At 39.8% G+C, this 19,773-nt stretch overlaps 1 protein-coding gene across 1 annotated transcript in view; it reads left to right on the top strand.

Moving 5' to 3' along the window:
* The window catches only part of PHIP (PHIP subunit of CUL4-Ring ligase complex), a 293,959-nt gene extending 278,961 nt beyond the window's left edge, over nucleotides 1-14,998 (top strand). Inside the window, exons 37-40 of the mRNA XM_084623628.1 lie at nucleotides 2,952-3,115; nucleotides 3,598-3,863; nucleotides 8,260-8,421; nucleotides 13,152-14,998. Of these exons, the coding sequence (XP_084479754.1) occupies nucleotides 2,952-3,115; nucleotides 3,598-3,863; nucleotides 8,260-8,421; nucleotides 13,152-13,798 (1,239 nt within the window). The 3' untranslated portion in view covers nucleotides 13,799-14,998. The remainder of the gene's footprint in view (nucleotides 1-2,951; nucleotides 3,116-3,597; nucleotides 3,864-8,259; nucleotides 8,422-13,151) is intronic.
* The last annotated feature ends 4,775 nt before the right edge of the window (nucleotides 14,999-19,773 follow it).

Raw genomic sequence — 19,773 nt, 5'->3', positions numbered from 1 at the left:
TGCAAGATAGTAAATGATTTTTGTCAGATTAAATGTTAAAACAAAGCTGGGGTATTTCTTAACTCCAAAAAGTTTAAATGCTTATTCCATCATAAATATTATTCCTATTATGTGACAAACAGAAGAATGTTCAGCAAGCTACAGTATAAATAAGAAGAGTGTGCTTTGGTCATTAAAGGCTTGAAAGTTCTATGCTGCTACTACCTTGGATTTTCAGTTACCATCTTTGGGATGAGGTGTAAATGAATAACTATTTGAGACAAGGTTGAAAAAGTGATAAATTGTGTGGAGGGGGAGGGATGTGTGGAAAATGTGGTATGATTGGACACACTGTGACACAGATATTTGTAAGAGGATAATAGTTGATTCTCCATAACTGAAACTGCCTCCAGAAATCCCCACACTTGGGATTACACAAATCTCAGAATTTTAGTTAGCCTAGGAGAGAACAGTGACATTCTGCACCGTTCAGTGGTGTTCACTGACACTGATAAGTGGCATTTCCCTGTTTTTTCCATCTGACAGTTGATTTTGGAACTGCTGGTCACTGAGATAGTAGCTCTACATCAGTGGTTCTCGACCAGGGGTATATGTATCCTTGGGGGTACGCAGAGGTCTTCCAAGGAATACATCAACTCATCTAGATATTTGCCTAGTTTTACAACAGGCTACATAAAAAGCACTAGCAAAATCAGTACAAACTAAAATGTCATACAATGACCTGTTTATACTGCTATATATACAATACACTGAAATGTAAGTACAATATTTATATTCCAATTGATTTATAATTATATGGTAAAAATGAGAAAGTACGCATTTTTTCAGTAATAGTGTGCTGTGAAAGTTCTGTATTTTTATGTCTGATTTTGTAAGCAAGTAGTTTTTAAGTGAGGTGAAACTTGGCGGTACATAAGACAAATCAGACTCCTAAAAGGGGCACAGTAGTCTGGAAAGGTTCAGAGCCACTGCTCTACATTTTCTCTTGAAAAAAAATTTCCTTCACTTTAGGTACTTAGTCTTCTGGTTTGAGAAATCCTATGGAAGTAACGGCAGCACATAAATGTATTGGTGATGCAAACTTCAGCATGCTACTAGTGACCTTTCTTCTGCTCATCAAGGGCTAAGTACTAACAACTAATTCTGAGACTTAAGAGGAGTGCAGTGAAGTATGCTGTGCTTGAGGGTTTATTCACATGTGTGACTGGTGCATTCTCCTCCAAGTCTTCTCATTTACTGTTGTCCTAATACAGGAGACAAATTTCTTAGCAGACAACCTCAGTCCTCCCTACTTATGTCATCCACCGGAACTGGAATGCTGTTACCGCCATACCTCTCATCAGTTTATTTAGAAATTCAAATTGTAGGCTTTTATCTTCAGTAATTTTAAGGTTATCAAATAAGGTTATTCCAGGTGTTTGTGGAGTTCGGTGTTTTCTCCATACACAAGCTATATACAGTACAGTGGAAGTGGCTTCCAATCTGGTTCCAGCATTCATTGGTGTTTCAGTCCCATTCAGTACCTCTCATTTTGGATTACTTGTACTTTTCTCTGAAAAGTATACCTGATAGCTACTTATGTCTGTCTCCTAGCAGGTCAGACATCAATCTTTATTTATCCATTTGTAAAGCAGGGTTTTAAGAGATTCCTTCACTTGCATCTTTTAATGAGGTGTTTGGCAACTGTCACACCTAACTGTAATATCTAGGTGCTGGACTGGCTGCTTGGTGCTTTTAGTGAGCTCTTAGCTGTTGTGTCTGCCTTCGTTTGTCATTTTCCAGGTGCTTTGTTCCCCCCCCCCCTCCCCTGCAAAAAGATACTCTAGCCAGTCCATTTGTTTGTTTGTTTTCCCAGATCTATGGCAACTGTACTCTATTAACTGGATATGAAACAAACTCTCATCTGCTAGGTGGCTAGGACCAGGTCTCTCCATGAATCATCCAAACTCTCTGTAGGCTTACGGGTAAAGACTAAGGGAATATCTGAGGTACCCAGGTAGTCCATTTAATTAGAGCTGTGGCAGTGCTTGCAGCCCACTTTCTCTCTCCTCTTGGGGTGGATTGCTACTGCTGAGTAATGTCCTGATATGGGGATATATGGACACAACTTAATGTGGGGAAAATGAAATTACTTAGCACTGGATTACTGTGGTTCTCAAAATGTATTCCCATCACAGATGCACGCTGATACTTATTCCCTTTTACATCAAAGCCTGTAGTCTGGAAAGGCAGTCAGGAACTCAGGGAGAAGGCCATACACCTCTTTCTATGTGCCAATCTGTATATTTTCACAGGGTCATGGCCCACTTTTGGGTAAACTGCTTTGATGGTTCATGCTAGACCCTCAAGAGTACAGATCTGTGGAGTCTACTGTACATTTCATTTCATTCTTACTTAGACATTAAAACATCTCTTCCCTATTGTGACGATGCGACTCAGCAGGGAGGGGGAAGTGTTGACCTGGGAATGTGCCCTGGGGATGGGAGACCTGAGAGCCTGTCACCTGAGCCGGGAGGGGGAGGTAACACCTCTGCCCAGGAATGTGAACAGAGGCTGCAGCAGGGAACCTGCTGGGTGGGTTTAGTTCAGTTTGGGGCTGGGGAGAGGAACACAGGGAACCCCAGGGCTGGGGTCTAAGCTCCCTGCTCCCCCAGAAGGACGTGACTGAGTGGTCCTGGTTGTACCCACAAGCTCTGTTTTGGACTGTGTTCCTGTTGTCCAATAAACCTTCTGTTTTACTGGCTGGCTGAGAGTCTCAGTGGATCCCAGGAAGAGGGGTGCAGGGCCTGGACTCCCCCACACTCCGTGACACCTATATTAATGTGTGTAGTTTTCTAAACAGATATTGTTACAGATATTCAGTAAAAACAAATGCTACTGGAAAACTGTGAACCTTAAAAGATTTTTTGTATTGTTTGCTTATTCCATCCATTGGCTTCTCTTTTTAATAGATTTACAGCATGAGTTTGCGCCTTTCTGCTTTCTTTGAGGAACATATAAGTTCCGTTCTATCAGATTATAAATCTGCTCTGCGCTTTCATAAAAGAAACACAATAAAGAAACGAAGGAGGAAAAGAAGAAGAAGCAGTTCTGTTTCCAGTAGTGCTGCATCAAGGTACATTAATTTCTATAAGATAATATGAAATGCTATATAAGTTTGAGATATCTAAATAGTAGAACTTGGTGTGGTGTTTTTTAATACTTCTTTTACTATTCCCTATATTGCAGAATGATATATTTGATATGCAAGTCCCTATGATGTGGAAGATTTTTAAACTTTAACTAAAGCTATCCTAGTGTAAGTGATTAAAATTCAAATAACAGCTAAACATACAGTAAATCACATTGTTAGGATAGTGATGGCATCATGCTTTGTCATACAACTAGCATTTACAGTGATTCTTCACTAAAGATTCACTTTTCAGGGGCTCACAACTACATGAAATTCCACTGTAAATGTCATATTTTAATGTATTTCATATAGAAACAATTGTTTTATTCCCACAGTCTTAGACACTACCTAGCATATTGTTTTATTTATCCTTGTAGAATATTAAATGTGGCCATCCAGATTACAAATCTTGCTTCTATTTACAGCCCTGAAAGGAAGAGAAGGTTAATAAAACCTCAGTTGAAGGCAGAAACCCCTGGTGCCTCCTCATCTTCAGTTCCTGTACGTTCAACAGCACTGAGACACATTGCTGCTCAGATGAATGGAAAAGCAGCTGAATCTTCCTCTTTGGTGCGGACCAGAAGTAATAGGGGGATAACAGATACAGCTGTTACAGAACAACCATCCACTTCTTCAGGAGGAAAACCTTCAATTACAAAACCTAATACTACTACAGTGCCAGGGAAAACAAGTAGGTTTGAAAAGCATTCGTAATTTTTGCAGCTTTTTAAATATAAAAGTTTACTGTTTCTAAGGGTACGTCTACAGTACGAAATTATTTTGAAATTATTCTATTTGAATTTTCAGAAGCAATTTTATACATTCGGTCTTCTGTGTCCCCACTAAAGCGCATGAATACGGCGGAGTGCCTCCACAGTACTGAGGCTAGCATTGAATGTCGGAGCAGTGCACTGTGGGTAGCTATCCCACAGTTCCCGCAGTCCCTGCCGCCCATTGGAATTCTGGGTTAAGCTCCCAGTGCATGATGGGGCAAAAACATTCTCACGGGTGTTTCTGGGTGTGTGTCATCAGTCGCTCCTCCCTCCGTGAAAGCTGCGGCAGACAATTGTTTCACGCCTTTTTGGCATGCAGACGCCATACTGCTTTCAGTATGCTTTCAGGTGCACCGCTGTTCTCCTGCTGCTATGAATTCACCTCGCATTTCCTCTCATCTTCCTATGTAATCTCTAGTATCTACTCTTTCTCTTCCTCATCGAACGCTTCCGCTGCCAACTCTGCTCGGCCATTGTGAATCGAGCAGCACAGCTTCCACCACCAACTCTGCTCTCCCGCTCTTGCTGCGCTACCAAGCTTCTCCATGTTTCCTGGGGTCCCGCCTCCGTGAAAGCTATAGAAGACAACCATTTCCTGCCTTTTTTCGGCTATCGTGAACCGAACAGCCACTCTGCTCTTCTATGTTTCGTGCCCTTTTTCCAGGATTACCCATGCAGGCGCCATAGCCATGGAGCCCGCTCAGATCTCCGCTGCAGTTTTGACCATTGTAAATACCTTGCGCATTATCCAGCAGTATGTGCAGTACCTGCAAAACTGGGCGAGGAAGCGACGACAGTGCGATTACTATACTGATGAAGACATGGACACAGACGTTCCTAGAAGCACAGCATGTGGCGATTGGGAGATCATGGTGGTGTCAGGCCAGGTTCATGCCTTGGAACGCTGATTCTGGGCCTGGGAAACAAGCACAGACTGGTGGGACCGCATAGTGTTGCAGGTATGGGATGATTCCCAGTGGCTGAGAAACTTCCGGATGCGTAGGGCCACTTTCATGGAAATTTGTGACTTGCTGTCCCCTGCCCTGAAGCGAAAAGACACCAAAATGAGAGCAACCCTCACAGTTGAGAAGCAAGTGGCCATAGCCCTGTGGAAGCTTGCAACGCCTGACAGCTACCGGTCAGTCGCGAATCAGTTTGGAGTGGGCAAATCTACTGTGGGGGCTGCAGTGCTGCAAGTAGCCAACGCAATCATTGACCAGCTGCTATCAAGGGTAGTGACTTTGGGAAATGTGCAGACCATTGTGGATGGCTTTAGTGCGCTGGGGTTCCCTAACTGCGGCGGGGCGATAGACAGAATGCATATCCCTATCTTGGCCCTGGAACACTGAGGCGGCCAGTACATAAACTGCAAGGAGTACTTTTCCATGGTGCTGCAAGCACCGGTGGATCACAAGGGACGTTTCACCGACATCAACATGGGATGGCCGGGAAAGGTGCATGACGCTCACATCTTCAGGAACTCTGGTCTGTTTGAACAGCTGCAGGAAGAGACTTGCTTCCCAGACCAGAAAATTACTGTTGGGGATGTTGAAATGCCAATAGTTATTATTGGGGACCCAGCCTATTCCTTAATGCCATGGCTCATGAAGCCATACACAGGCACCCTGGACAGTAGTAAGGATCAGTTCAACTATAGGCTGAGCAAGTGCAGAATGGTGGTAGAATGTGCTTTTGGATGTTTGAAAGCACGCTGGCGCAGTTTACTGACTCGGTTAGATCTCAGCACAACGAATATTCCAATTGTAATTGTTGTGTGCTCCACAACATCTGTGAGAGTAAGAGGGAGACGTTTGTGGTGGGATGGGAGGTTGAGGCAACTCGCCTGGCGGCCAGTTTCACACAGCCAGACAACAGGGCGATTAGAAGAGCACAACAGGGCGCGCTGCACATCAGAGAAGCTTTGAAAGCCAGTTTCATGACTGGCCAGGGTACGATGTGACAGTTGTGTTTGTTTCTCTTAAAGTTACCCGCCTCCTATATATATGAAAGGAAATAAAGCCACAATTGTTTAAAAACCGTTATTATTTGTTGCACAAAACATTGAGAGAAATCAGAAGCTAGATGGGGTGGGGGGTATTGGGTTAGGGCGGTGGAGGAGGAGGGAAGGACAAGTCCGGAAACCAAATCAAAATTTCAGATATGCCAGCTTTCTGCTGCTTGTGCCATCCTCTGGGGTCAACTATGTGGGTCCCCGTAGCCTCCACCCCCACCCCCGTGTTCTTGGGCATCTGGGTGAGGAGGCTATGGAACTTGGGGAGGCGGGAGGGTGGTTATACAGGGGCTGCAGCGGCAGTTTCCCGCATTAGATCCACCATACAGTGGAACATGTCAGTTTGCTCCCCCATGAGCTTGACCATAGCATCCTGCCTGCTCTCATCGCACACGTCCCTCCTCTCTTCGTATTCATGTAACGCTGTACGCAACTCCACAATTGTTTACCTCCACGCATTCAGCTGGGCCCTATCAGTGCAGGAGGACTGAATGAGCTCGGCGAACATGTCGTCCCAAGTTCATTTTTTCCGCCTTCTAATCTGGACCAGCCTTTGGGACAGAGTAGATAGGGACCACATTGAAACATTTGCACCTGAGGGAGGAGAAAAAGGGAGGGTAGTATTTTAAAAGATACATTTTAGAGAACAAAGGGGACACTCTTTCTCAGTGAAACAGGCAATTCATAGTACACAGCACTTGTTCTTTCTGTACAAGGTCGCGTTTTGCCTCTTCTACTGAAGTGCCGACCACTTTGGTGTGAGTAAGCCATCACATGTGGCCGGGCAACAGAATTCAGCTTGCAGGCAGCCATGGTAAGCCCTAGGGGCATGCGGGGTTCTGCTTCTTCTGCATTCATTTCAGTGCTTTCAAACTGCTGGGCCCTCTTTCCCATAGCAAGCAATGCCTGGTGGGTTTGTCATATAAAAAGGAGGGCCTGCGGGCTCTCTGGGATGATCGCTTCACACAACACCCTCCTTCCCCCACTGTGTGGCTCCGAAGAGGCTCTGAGCAGGGATGAGTCCTTTAAACTAAATGCGAACAGCCCAGCGTGGCTGGGTTTCCCCCCACCGTATGGCTCCGATCAAGCTCTCACTCACCAGAAGTGCCTTCTCTAGGGTCATGGTCCAGGAGCATGCCTTGGGAGTGGGGGGAGGCTAATGGCTCCAGCATAAGAATAGTTCCTGGCTAGGGGGGAAAACGGATTCCCCATTTGCCGCCTGTGCACTGTCCTCCTCCTCTTGGTCCTCCAAAAACTCATCCTCTTCGCTCCATGCTACTCACCCCTTGCAGGTGTCCATGGACAGTGGTGGGGTAGTGGTGGCGTCACCCCCGATAATTGCATGCAGCTCATGGTAGAAGCGGCATGTATGGGGCTGTGACCCAGAGCGCCCGTTCGCCTCCCTGGCTTTTTGGTATGCTTGCCTGAGCTCCTTCATTTTTGTACAACACTGCTCTGTGTCCCTGGAGTAGCCTCTTTCTGTCATGGCCCTGGAGACTAACCTAGGTATTTGCGTTTCTTTTTTTGGAATGTAGTTCTGCCACAACAGATTTGTCTCCCCAACATGCAGTGAGATCCAGTACCTCCCATTCGGACCATGCTGGAGCTCGTCTGTGAATCTGGGACTGCGTGGTCGCCTGTGATGGTGGACTGTGCTGATGGTCACCTGTGCTGACGGTGACCAAACAGGAAATTCAAAAGTTCCCGGGGCTTTTACTGCCTCCCTGCCTAGTGCATCGGAGTTGAGAGTGTTGGCCAGAGCGGTCACGAGGGAGCATTCTGGGCTAGCTCCCGGAGGCCAATAACGTTGAATTGTATCCAAGTACCTGTAACCCAGAACTGCGATCTCAATTTTAGCGCTACTCTACTTGCCAAGGTGGAGTACAGAAATCGGATTAAAGAGCCCTTTAAATCGAAAAAAACTGGTTTGGTCATGTGGACGGAATCAGTTTTATTTCGAAGTAACTCGGCTAATTCCGAAATAACGACGTACTGTAGACCAGGCCTTAGATACTAGTACATTTGTAGCTGTTTCTTAGCACTGCAATGAGGATTAAGAATGGGTACTGTGTATTCAAGTTAACAGTCTCAGGAAAGCTCCAAGAGAGAGACTGAAAGGCTCAGGATTTTGGTAACAGAACATGGAGACATTCCCCTCTAGGTAATTGGTTCAAATATGGCACAGCTCAGTAGTGACTGAAAGCCATTACCTTCCTGCTGAGCCAGATAAGATTTACAAAAATAATATAAACCATTATAATGAATGATTCAGTATTGCTTATACAATGTTTGTCTCTTTTTAGTACTGGAGAATTCCACCAAACATTCCAAGAATCAGAATATTCTATCCATTCCTAGCCAATCCAGTTACAGCCACAACACTAGGAATAACTCTTCAAGAGAAAATGTGGAGAAAGATAAACAAATAAAACGTAAAATGAAATCATCCACTATTAATCAGCAAGGTAAGGGTTTTTCAAAATATTAGTTACATTTCATGTAATACAGTGGCTGTAGTTGCACTGCAATTGTCTTAAGTTCATAGGCTCAGAATCCCTGGGTGCTCCGGGGCTGGAGTGCCAGTCAGCTCCTCCCCCTCCCTCCCAGTGCCTCTCAACTGCCATGGATCAGCTGTTTAGCAGTGTGCAGGAGGCACTGGGCGGGGGAGGAGGCAAAGCGCGGTGTGCTTCAGGGAGTGGGTGGAAAGAGGTGGGGCAGTGGGAGTGGGGTTTGGGGGAGGGGTGGAGTGGGGGTCGACCACCCATGGGAAAATTAGAAAGTCAGAACCTCTGTTTAAGTTCACTGTGGCTGTTTGTAATAACTATAATTAATTCACATAATCAGAAGGTTAACTACATGACTGAATTACTCCATTAAAATACTCCTTTGATTTCATAGTTAATATAAGTGTTTTTAGAATCCAGGTATATTTACATAGTGTTTATACTGTAATTACATCATCATTTAGTCAACTTTCTGTTTATATTAATTGTAATTGCAGATATTAAGTCACATAACTGTGATGTGCAAATATAGTGCCTATCTATAAAAAGGGAAATAAGGACAACCTGTGGAATTACAGACCTGTCAAATTAACTTCAGTATCTGCAAAGATAATGGAGCAAATAATTAAGCAATCAATTTGCGAACACCTAGAAGATCATAAGGTGTTAAGTAACAGTCAGCATTGATTTGTCAAGAACGGATCATGTCATACCAACCTAATAGCTTTCTTTGACAGAGTAACAAACCTTATGGATGGGGGGAAGTGGTAGATGTATATGAATATCGACTTTAGTAAGGCTTTTGATACTATCTCTCATGGCCTTCTCATAAACTAGCAAAATACAACCTAGATGGAGCTTCTTTAAGGTAGGTGCAAAACTGGTTGTAAAACTGGTCCCAGAGAGTAGTTTTCCGTCATCCACAGTCAAACTGGAAGGGCATATCCAGTGGGGTCACATAGGGTCCAGTTCTATTGAATATCTTCATCAGTGATTTAGATAATGCGTAAAGAGTATACTTATAAAGTTTGCGGATGATAGCAAGCTGAGAGGAGTTGCAAGTGATGAGGATAGGATTATAATTCAAAATGATCTGGACACACTGGAAAAATGGTCTGAAGTCAATAGGATGAAATTCAATATGGACAAATGCAAAGTACTCCACTTAGGAATGCACAATCATTTGCACATATATAAAATGGGAATGACTGCCGAGGCAGGAATACTGCAGAAAGGGATCTGGGGGCTTATTGTGGATCACAAGCTAAATATGAGTTCACAGTATAACACTGTTACATAAAAAGCAAACATCATGCTGGGATGTATTAGTAGGAGTGTTGTAAGCAACACACAAGACCTAATTCTTCCGCTCTACTCCATGCTGATTAGACCTCAGCTGGAGTATTGTGTCCAGTTCTGGGCGCCACATTTCAGGAAAGATGTGAACAAATTAGGGAGAGTCCAGAGAAGAGCAACAAAAATTATTAAAGGTCTAGAAAACATGACCTATGAATAGGGCTCCATATCTGTCATGGAAGTCACTGACGCTATGACTTCCGCAATCTCTCTGACTTCTGCAGCAGCTGGTGTGACTGTTCCGAGGGCCGCCCAGCAGTTGGCCCAGGGACAGCCACATTGAGCACTGATGGAGCAGATCCACAGCTAGCTGCTCGGGCGGCCCCACAGCCAGCTGCACTGGCCGCTGCTCGGTGCCCCCACCCGCCTCACAGCGCCCTGCCTCCCCCTCCCCCAGCTAAGATTTAGTCTGGAGTATATAGTACAAGTCATGGACAGGTCATGAGCAGTAAATTTTTGTTTATTGCCCATGACTTTCACTAAAAATACCTATGACTAAATTGTAGCCTTACCTATGGGGGAAGTTTGAAAACATTGGGTTTGTTTAGTCTGGGGAAGAGAAGACTGAGAGGGGACACAACAGTTTTCAAATACATAAAAGACAAGGAGGAGGGAGGTAAATTGTTCTTCATAAACTCTTAAGGGTAGGACAAGAAGCAATGGGCTTAGATTGCAGTAAGGGCTGCTTAGGCCGGACATTAGGAAAAATTTCTTGTCAGGGTGGTTAAGCACTGGGATAAATTGCCTAGGGGAATCTCCATCCTTGGAGATTTTTAATAGCAGCTTAGACAAACACCTGTCAGGGATGGTCTTGATCAGGGGTCGGCAACCTTTCAGAAGTGGTGTGCCAAGTCTTCATTTATTCACTCTAATTTGAGGTTTTGTGTGCCAGTAATACATTTTAAGGTCTCTTTCTATAAGTCTATAATCTATAACTAAACTATTGTTGTATGTAAAGTAAATAAGGTTTTTAAAATGTTTAAGAAGCTTCATTTAAAATTAAATTAAAATGCAGAGCCGCTGCCCCCCCTCCCCGGTGGCCAGGACCCAGGCAGTGTGAGTGCCACTGAAAATCAGCTCGTGCCATAGGTTGCCTACCCCTGGTCTATACTTAATCCTGCCATGAGTGCAGAGGACTGGACTAGATGACATCTTGGGGTCCCTTCCAGTCCTAGGATTTTATGATTTTATCTGTGGTTCTAATACTACATGTAGCTCTTTGTGACCCTCCATGTGGCTCTCATGGAGTAGACTTCTGAACAGCAACTCCACTTGCCATTCTCAGAGAACACTGACCAAAATGTGGAAACTGCTGAAATATTTTTCCCTTGCCCCTGAACAGCAGGAAAGAAAATGTGTTGCTTGGAACACAGTAAACACAAGTGGTACCACCACCTTCTCTAGAGCAGCTTCCAGTGGGAAACTGTGAGGAGAATAAGAACACACATGCCTCTCTCTCCTGCCTAATAATAGGGAGGAGGAGAAAAGGAAAAACAACTCTTTACCTCATCTCTTCTTGGGGAAATAGAGGTTTTTTCCCCATGAGGCAATGTTAATGTGTAGTGATTCTGAGTCACAGTGATGTAACATCACATATCTTGCTGCATTATTATATCATAAAGATTTTTGAATAATATGAGGATTGTTGTTATGAGTGGGCAATGTCATCTGATGCTTAATTTCTGGAGAGTCACTTTCAGATTGATTAATATTGACCTATTGTCAAATTGCTCTGTAATGAAAAAAGCCTGTTGTTTTGACCTTGAACTGTGTCACATGGAGAGCGTTTCAGTGCCACTGGTGTTCATAAGTACTTCCTTTTCGATTTAGATTATTTCCTTAGATTTATTAAAAGTACTTATCCAAACTGTAGACACCTGTACAAATATGAAAAATATTAACAGAAAACACAATACAAACTAATATTCTCTCCAATAATCCATTTGGCAGTTAAGAACTCCTCATAAATAATAACCCTTTCACTGTCTTCTACAACCCACTCCTAATTGAAAAGTGGAAGAGAACACATATGCTTTGCAGCATATCCTGGATTTCAGCAAATCTAGGCTCTTATGGTCTATCAAGGAAAGTGAACTCCAGACTTGTGAACCAACCCCTCATAGAGAATGTCCAGCTCGTAGTTCCTGCCCTACAAAACCATTAATTATTATTTATTTCTGTTGAGGTAATATATAGGAGCCCCAGTCGTGGACCATGACCTCATTGTACTAGGCACTGTACAAACACATAACAAAGAACAGTCCCTGTGCTAAAAAGCTTATTTAGCTCTACCACCTCTGCTGGATCACAGCTGCTGTATTACTGTAAGAGAGACAAGGTTGGTGAGGTAATATCTTTTATTGGACCAACTTCTGTTGGTGAGAGAGACAAGCTCGCAACCTGACACACAGAAAGCTCAAAAGCTTGTCTCTCTCACCAACAGAAGTTGGTCCAATAAAATGTATTACTTCACCTACCTTGTCTCTCTCATATCCTGGTACCAATACAGCTACAACAACACTGCATACAACAGTGGAAGAATGTGATATTGTAAGGTGAGAGAGGTGGTCTGATATCCAAGGCCCAAACCATTTAGGGTTTTATAGGTCAAAACCAACAACTTAAAATTACACCCAAATCCAGTGCAGAACTCTGGCAACTGTGTAAACATACTTTGATGTACTGTTTAGCAAGGGGTGGACACATTCTGCAACAGTATACCTTTGTGAATGCTGGAATGCTCAAAGTGCTTCTCTAGTCTCCATTTAACAAAGACGTGGACAGATGTAGCCGCTCCACATCGGAAGAGAAGTGATGTTAATGAGTAACTGGTTTAAATTGAAAGATGTTATTGAACTGGAAAAGTTTTTCAGTTACACAGCAGAAGCAAGAGAAAATGCCAGGATTGGTGGCGTGGAAATCAGATATGAAAATCACACCTCTTAAATGTTCCTCATTGCCAGGATATCACTTCTTTTAGTCCCAAAGCTTCCTGCAGTCCACAAAAATTTGGCATCCAGACTTTTATTTTTGAAAACCATTTACATCAGAAATAAAGACTCATGGAGCCATAGTGACAGAAAGCTTACTTTTAAAATGCTGCTGGACTCATTGCTTTAGTATATTTCCTGCATGAATAATTATTTTTATTTCAGTTTTTGGGTCTCTGTCACACACGTCCCACATTTGGGCCTTCAGAGATGAAGGCAGTTACGGCATGTCATCCACTCAAACAGTATTTTATAAATAGTGAATGGAATAGTTTTATCGGGGCCATTGGAAAATAAAGAATGTAGAATTCTCTTACATATTATTACTCTGTTATTTCTTTACAGCAGACTGCAAAAATAATGCTTTGGCATCAGGAAGCATTCAGGTAAATGGACATGGAGGGCAACCTTCAAAACCTCCAGTTAAAAGAGGGCCTGTGCGGAAACTGAAGATGGAGGCTAATAGCAGTGCATGTGAAGTGGTGCACAAGAAAAGAGGTAGAAAACCAAAAAAGTTACAAATTGCTGAACAGATGAATGCAGAGCAGAATTCAGTCCAGACCACCAGGGACATGGTAATAGAAGAACCCTCAGTTTCTAGTGCATGCAATTCTCTTTCTGAAAATAATGTGAAGGAAGCTGGATTACAAAAAAAAGGCCGTGGAGGCAGAAAGCCAAAAAGAAAGACACAGACACGTCAACCAGACTCAGACCTTATAGTCCCTGCAAATGTTAAGATGCAGACAAGAAGCAGGAGGAAAAAAACGGATGAACCTGTAGAAGAAGAAGGGTCTGAGGAACTGAAAGATTCTGAACCTCACATGAGAACTAGAAACCAGGGTAGGAGGACAGCCTTTTACAATGAAGATGACTCTGAAGAAGAGCAAAGGCAGCTATTATTTGAAGACACCTCTTTAACTTTTGGAACGTCTAGCAGAGGCAGAGTCCGAAAGTTGACTGAAAAAGCAAAGGCAAATTTGATTGGTTGGTAACTGTTACCAAACATATTCCTTAGAATGCTATGAAGCAGGTACAGTAAAGGAGTGAGCAGAACAAAGACTTCTGCTCCCCTGCTGCTATTATGGATTAGAAGAATATGTTGTGATTTGAAAAAATGAGCAAAAAAGAAAACTGAGAGAACACTTCTTTGAAAAAAAAATATATTTTAAACTTTTGCTATTTATTGCCCTCCAGATAGGTTATGCATTTCAACAGTCATTTTGGTCATAGTTAAGAATAATTGAAGACCTGTAAATAAGCAATTACTGACATTTTAAAAGTGAGAACTCCTGAGCAGTGCAGAGTATTTCTGTGATTAAACAAAGTGATAGAACTTTTAATGCCACAAACTGAGAACAGAAGTCTATTTTTGACCAAGCAAGGTACATTTTTATTGATTGCAGAAGTCATGTCTCCCAGGAAGGCAGATGTTGGCAAAGAGTGGCAGTAAATTAAGGATTACATTTCCATTAAGGACAAATGCAAAATTACCAAATTTTGCTAATCTGAAAATGTTTAATTTGAGTAGTGATGGAACATTCAACTGCAAAAGAAGCCTAGCACAGGCTGTTGGTTTATCCAAGTTCTGCCAAACAGAGAGAAAATGTAATCACAATATATAAATATATATATAATATATCCACATTGGAAAAAGTTTGACTAATATGTCTAATTTTTCAGACCTTGATTCTTGTATCAATCACTAAATCTCTGTTTATTGTGCCAAAGACTGAGAATCAGTGCAGTGGAAAGCCTTCTTTTCTTTTCTCTCTTCTCTCTCTCTCTCTCTCTCTCTCTTTTTTTTTTTTTATTTTTGAGTGTCAGTCCTGCAAACACTTTTCAAAGACAAAAAAGACTGTGTATCATTCTATATAGCAAGTTGTTATAAATTGTGCTGAGATGTATCCTCTTTTGGTACTTAAATAGAAAACAGTAATGCACTGGTGGGGTCCTTTGACAGAGATGTTTTAGACAAAATTTATAATTGGTTAAAGGATTCAAGGAAATTACAGGAAAAAGTATGGGCTTATGATGTTTACTTTTGGATCTGAATTGATGGTTTTCTACAACTTCTGATGTGTTTAGAAAGCTAAAAATGACTTACAAAGAAGTATGTATGTGTAGATTGATATATACACAAACACATACATATACAATATTACCCAGGTATAGATTCTCTTTTTCAGGATTTTTTAGATAGCACTAGAATTAAAAAAAGAAAAGAAAGAAAAAGAAAAGAAAAGAAAAAAGTAAATTTTAAATGTCATACTTTATAGTTTAATTTTAAGGGGAAGATTGGTTATTTTCAATTATTAAAGGTTAAAAAAGGCCAAATCACTTTTTATGCAATCATGTTTTATACAGTGGTCTCATTGCACATTGTGTTTTTTCTGCACTTTTTACGGTATACTTATCACTCTGACATAAGTCAATATACACCCTAAAGAAAAATTACATTTAATGATTGTGCCTTGTATTCTATTATTTCTTGCATCCTTAGTAAAATTAAGTTGTCTATTGTAAATGATAACTATATGACTTAGGGGAATGTATTACTATATATACTGCTGTGGAAAAGAAAAGCAGTTATTTATTTGTTTATGGTACATTTAGTTATTTTATACCTTAAAAATAAACTTTAATACCATTTTCTATTGCTTAAAAGGTATTGTCCAGTTTAAAAAAAGTATAGAAATAGTAGTATTTTCTGAGATCTGGTATGGTACAAAAATGTAACCAAAAATTTCAGATAATTATTTTGGGATAGCACGAGACAGTGTGTCATGACCCTGATTTAGAAGAATAAAAATTGAAAATTAAATATTAAAAAGTAGAGCCTAGTGCTGAAAACCCTTACTCATACAAGAAGTCTTCATTTACAAGACAAGTCTGATGGACTTGAGTGCAACTGCTGAACAAAGAATTTGCAGAATTTAGGACCTTTAAACCTGCACAGATTGTCTTTATTCATTCTGAGCCAAATCCTATACTCATTATTCTGTTACAACAAAGTCTGTTTAAGAAATTCCTGAGCAAGGAAAACAGTAGTTGGCCCAAGAAGAGTAGATATTAGCTATCATTTACCTATTATGGATAAAAACTAGTAACCCATGTACTTGGTATTTTTAGTATTGATTTATGTAACTATATTCATTATACATCTTTATATGAAATTAAGTAAACTATTTTCCAGAGCCTGACTGGATTACTTTGACTCTGAGTTTGGGGGGCATGGATTTGATTAATTTTATTTTCATCTGTTTATTTATTTTTTCTAACATATGTTTCTTTACTATTAAAATACAGTTGCTAAACATATGGTAAGGTGGAAAATTATGGTTGTACAGTGAAAAATAGTGTATTACACAGTTCAAAACTAATTCATTTTAGTGTGAGACTTAACAGTTAATTTTAAGGATCTCACTGGTGATGAAGGCAATCAGTTTCAAATGTGTAATTTCCTGATGTTATCTGCATTGTAATATAAGAAATTAGAGTATATCTAAAATTCAACTTCTGTATTTACACTATTTGTAATGTTTTATATGGCATGATTATGTATATATTTATACACAGAAAATACTGTATGTAATGTTGGAGAATGGAATAGCACACATTCCCATTACATTATGTGGAAACTGTACACCTTAAAACCACAAGAATAGAAGGCCTTATCTGCAGAACATAGATACATTGTTCCCTTTCTATAGAGATCTGTGACATTAAGCTGCAGGGGGTTTTTTTAATTCACATTTAGAAATATTGACGTTGTTTCCTTTTTAAATAGATTGTGAATGATTTGGGTCAGTTTTTTATAGAAACAACACTTTAAAAATTATGAGAAGTAATACCAGATTTATTAAAATATATATTTTTATAATTTAGCTTCTTTAGGTTGTAAAAGTTTATTTATGAGAATTAATACCATACCATCATGCTGTATGTCCTTTTTTTGTTTGGAAGAATGTATTTGAGATATTTGCAACATATTGTACCAACAAAGAAAAAGAGCTTTTGATAACTAAGTCTGAAGGTTTTAAATGTGAGCAATAAGCTGTGGTTCAGCAACCTGAAAGAATTTCAAAACTATAGTTACGTGCATGTAACAGATAATGCTATCTCAAGTATCTAACAAATAATTCAAAAATGGAGTATTGAAATATTGTGTGTTTGTTTCACATATAGATTGTAAATATTATATAAATGTGTTTTATTGATATACAGTCACACTAATCTTACAAGTCTGGCAGCAGTGAACACAACTTCATTCAAATCCATTGATATTTGTCTTTTGATATGAGGATATTCAATTGTTTTCTCTGTTGGTGGTTGTTAAAGTCAATATTAACCAACAATTAGCACTGAGTGGTATCTAAAACCACAGTATTTTCTATCTTTAGATTAGGAAATAGTTGCTGTTTCTCAGATACCATTATATTCTAAAAGTTTACTTTAACAGCAGTCACTGTACCTTTGCCTGCATACTGAACAAGTATTTATCCTGTTTGTTTCCATTGTTATTTTGTTATCCAAGAATTGAACTTGAAGAACTTCATTACAATATTGTTCAGCATTGTGTCACTATTCAGCTAAGGTTCTTGTCATTGTGCTATAACCAGTGATCACAACTTTACAGAAAATGTCTCTTGTGATTAGACTGCTGTGATATATACTTGCACACATTTATTTAGTGTTTCAGATTGTTGTTAGACTTGTAAGATCAAGTGGGTTGAATTTAATATTGCTATTTTATATTTGTAAAATATTGATAAAAGGACCCTCATGCAGCATGTCAGATGTATTAACATCTATAAAAATAAACTATCACCTTTACGTTGTGTAGCAGATAGCTTATGGGCTGTATTGCTGTACCCAGTATTTCTCAAGTATTAACTCTGGACGCCTGGTCCAGAGCCTTTTGCCATATATTAAAATATTATGCAGACTAAATCAGTACATCTATTTGACAACTGGAAGTTTGATACAATTTGTACACCACACTATTAAATCTCTCTTGCTCACATTTACTTTTAGGCCCTGATCCAGCAAACACTTTAGCACATGCTTAAAGTTAAGCACATGTTAAACTGTTTGCCAGTCCTATAGAAGTTACACATACTTAACTGAATGAGCGCTGTAGACCTCATATACAATAGACTCTTTTTAGCCCATCTTTAGTGGTCCTATGAACTCACTTTGAGCATGAATCTAGCTAAAGTCTTTTGATATATTGCTGTATTTCATCCTATTTCCCTATCTTGTTCTTGCACACTTTAACTGTGTTCCACACTAGCTGGTCAAACTATTCTTTTCAGCTAAACACTGCTTTTCTCTTTAAAAGGAGTTTAAATGCAGTTCTGTTACGCTGGTGAAAGCTGAAAGGACAGAGGGCCTTAACCTCACCTGGAGACGACAAAAGCTCGTTTTCTCTGTTACCTTTTACTACCTAATGAAGGCAAAAATGTTAACTGTAAAATTATTTGATAATATATTTTGTCTATTTTCCCCAAAGTTCTTGCAGCTGATTAGTTTCCAGGGGCACCTAGATATTGAACTGATAAAAGGGCTGTTACTTTTCTGCTGTACATTATTGTATAGAAATGTGTTTGTTTATATGCAGAAACAGTGTATTAAATTTCATATAAATTGGCCAAGTCTGAAAATTTATTTCTGATAGCAAATCTGACACTCTTGTTGTTTTAACTTTACATAATTTCATAGTTTTTAGACAGGAACAGGGCTCTTACTTTCTGGTATATTTGGGGGGAAATTTGGGTAGCTTTTAAATTGAAATTAACCTCTACATGTCTCACCTGTTTGTACTAACTAGTATGGGAACCATTTTTGCTATTTATTTTAACAGTATATTTGAGTGGAAAAACTACTTAAAGGTTAGCTTTTTATAATTTGTTTTATTTAAAAAGAATACCACAGAAGAGGGTTAAACTTCTTGTTCTGAAGACTACAACAGCATGAAGGCACTCCAGAGAATCTATGCGGCAATAAGATAAAGATAATTTTTAGGAATTAGCTGAGACAGGCTATTTGGGGGAAATTATCCGGGGGGAAGGGAGACAGTAGGTCTTTGGAACTCTTTAAATGCAGATAAATACATCAGGAAATTTGCTTAATGTGATACAAACAATACATTGTCGGAGTGGAGGTAATATTTTACTATGAGTTTCTACACTTAAAAAACAAAAAAGAATAAGTTCCTACAAACTGGGAGTAGAAAGGAATATTATCCTATCAGCACCTACTATGTACACATGCACATAAGGCACATCTACTGTTTTGTACGTAAAGTGCATGTTGATTTACAGATATATTGAGAAACAATGCAAAGTTACATTTTTGGACCATATTAAAACTGCAAAACCATGATAGGCAACTTGTTAAAAGATCCTGAGTGAATTATTTATACCCTGTCATTTATAACATTTAGACATGTGTAGAATGTAGCTCAATTTTAAGGAAGTGACCTAGAAGGGTTAATTTTGAAACTGACACATTTTCAGATTAAAAATTATAATGCTTATTTTGTACAGAATTATGTAAAACACAAATTTGGTGTACGTAATGAATAACAAACAGTTGAAAACAATAATTCTTTAGCTTTATCAAGGTCTTTTTCTTCCAGAAATCTGGATTATCATGTTATAACCTGCAGTATCACACCAGGATAAACAGTGCCCTTTCTTTTTGTACATATTGATTGGAACTTTCTTTACTGTTATGTGGACACTTTCTATGTTAGTTTTGATGCATAATACTTTGAATCCTTTTATACAAACTAGAATGTATGTGTAAGAATTACTGTCACTGCAATGTAGTAACTACAAACTTATTTTTAAATAAATAGAAAACTTGTTTTTCTAAGTGGTTCTGCAGTGGTTCTGTTATTTCTACGTAAAAGTCTGTTGATTTGTATAATGGGAGAAGTACATCACAGAACAGCCTAAAATCA

This window comes from Lepidochelys olivacea (assembly GCF_965140295.1).
Source record: "Lepidochelys olivacea isolate rLepOli2 genome assembly, chromosome: 3".
NCBI lineage: Eukaryota > Metazoa > Chordata > Testudines > Cheloniidae > Lepidochelys > Lepidochelys olivacea.
This window is presented reverse-complemented; position numbering and strand designations above follow the sequence as displayed.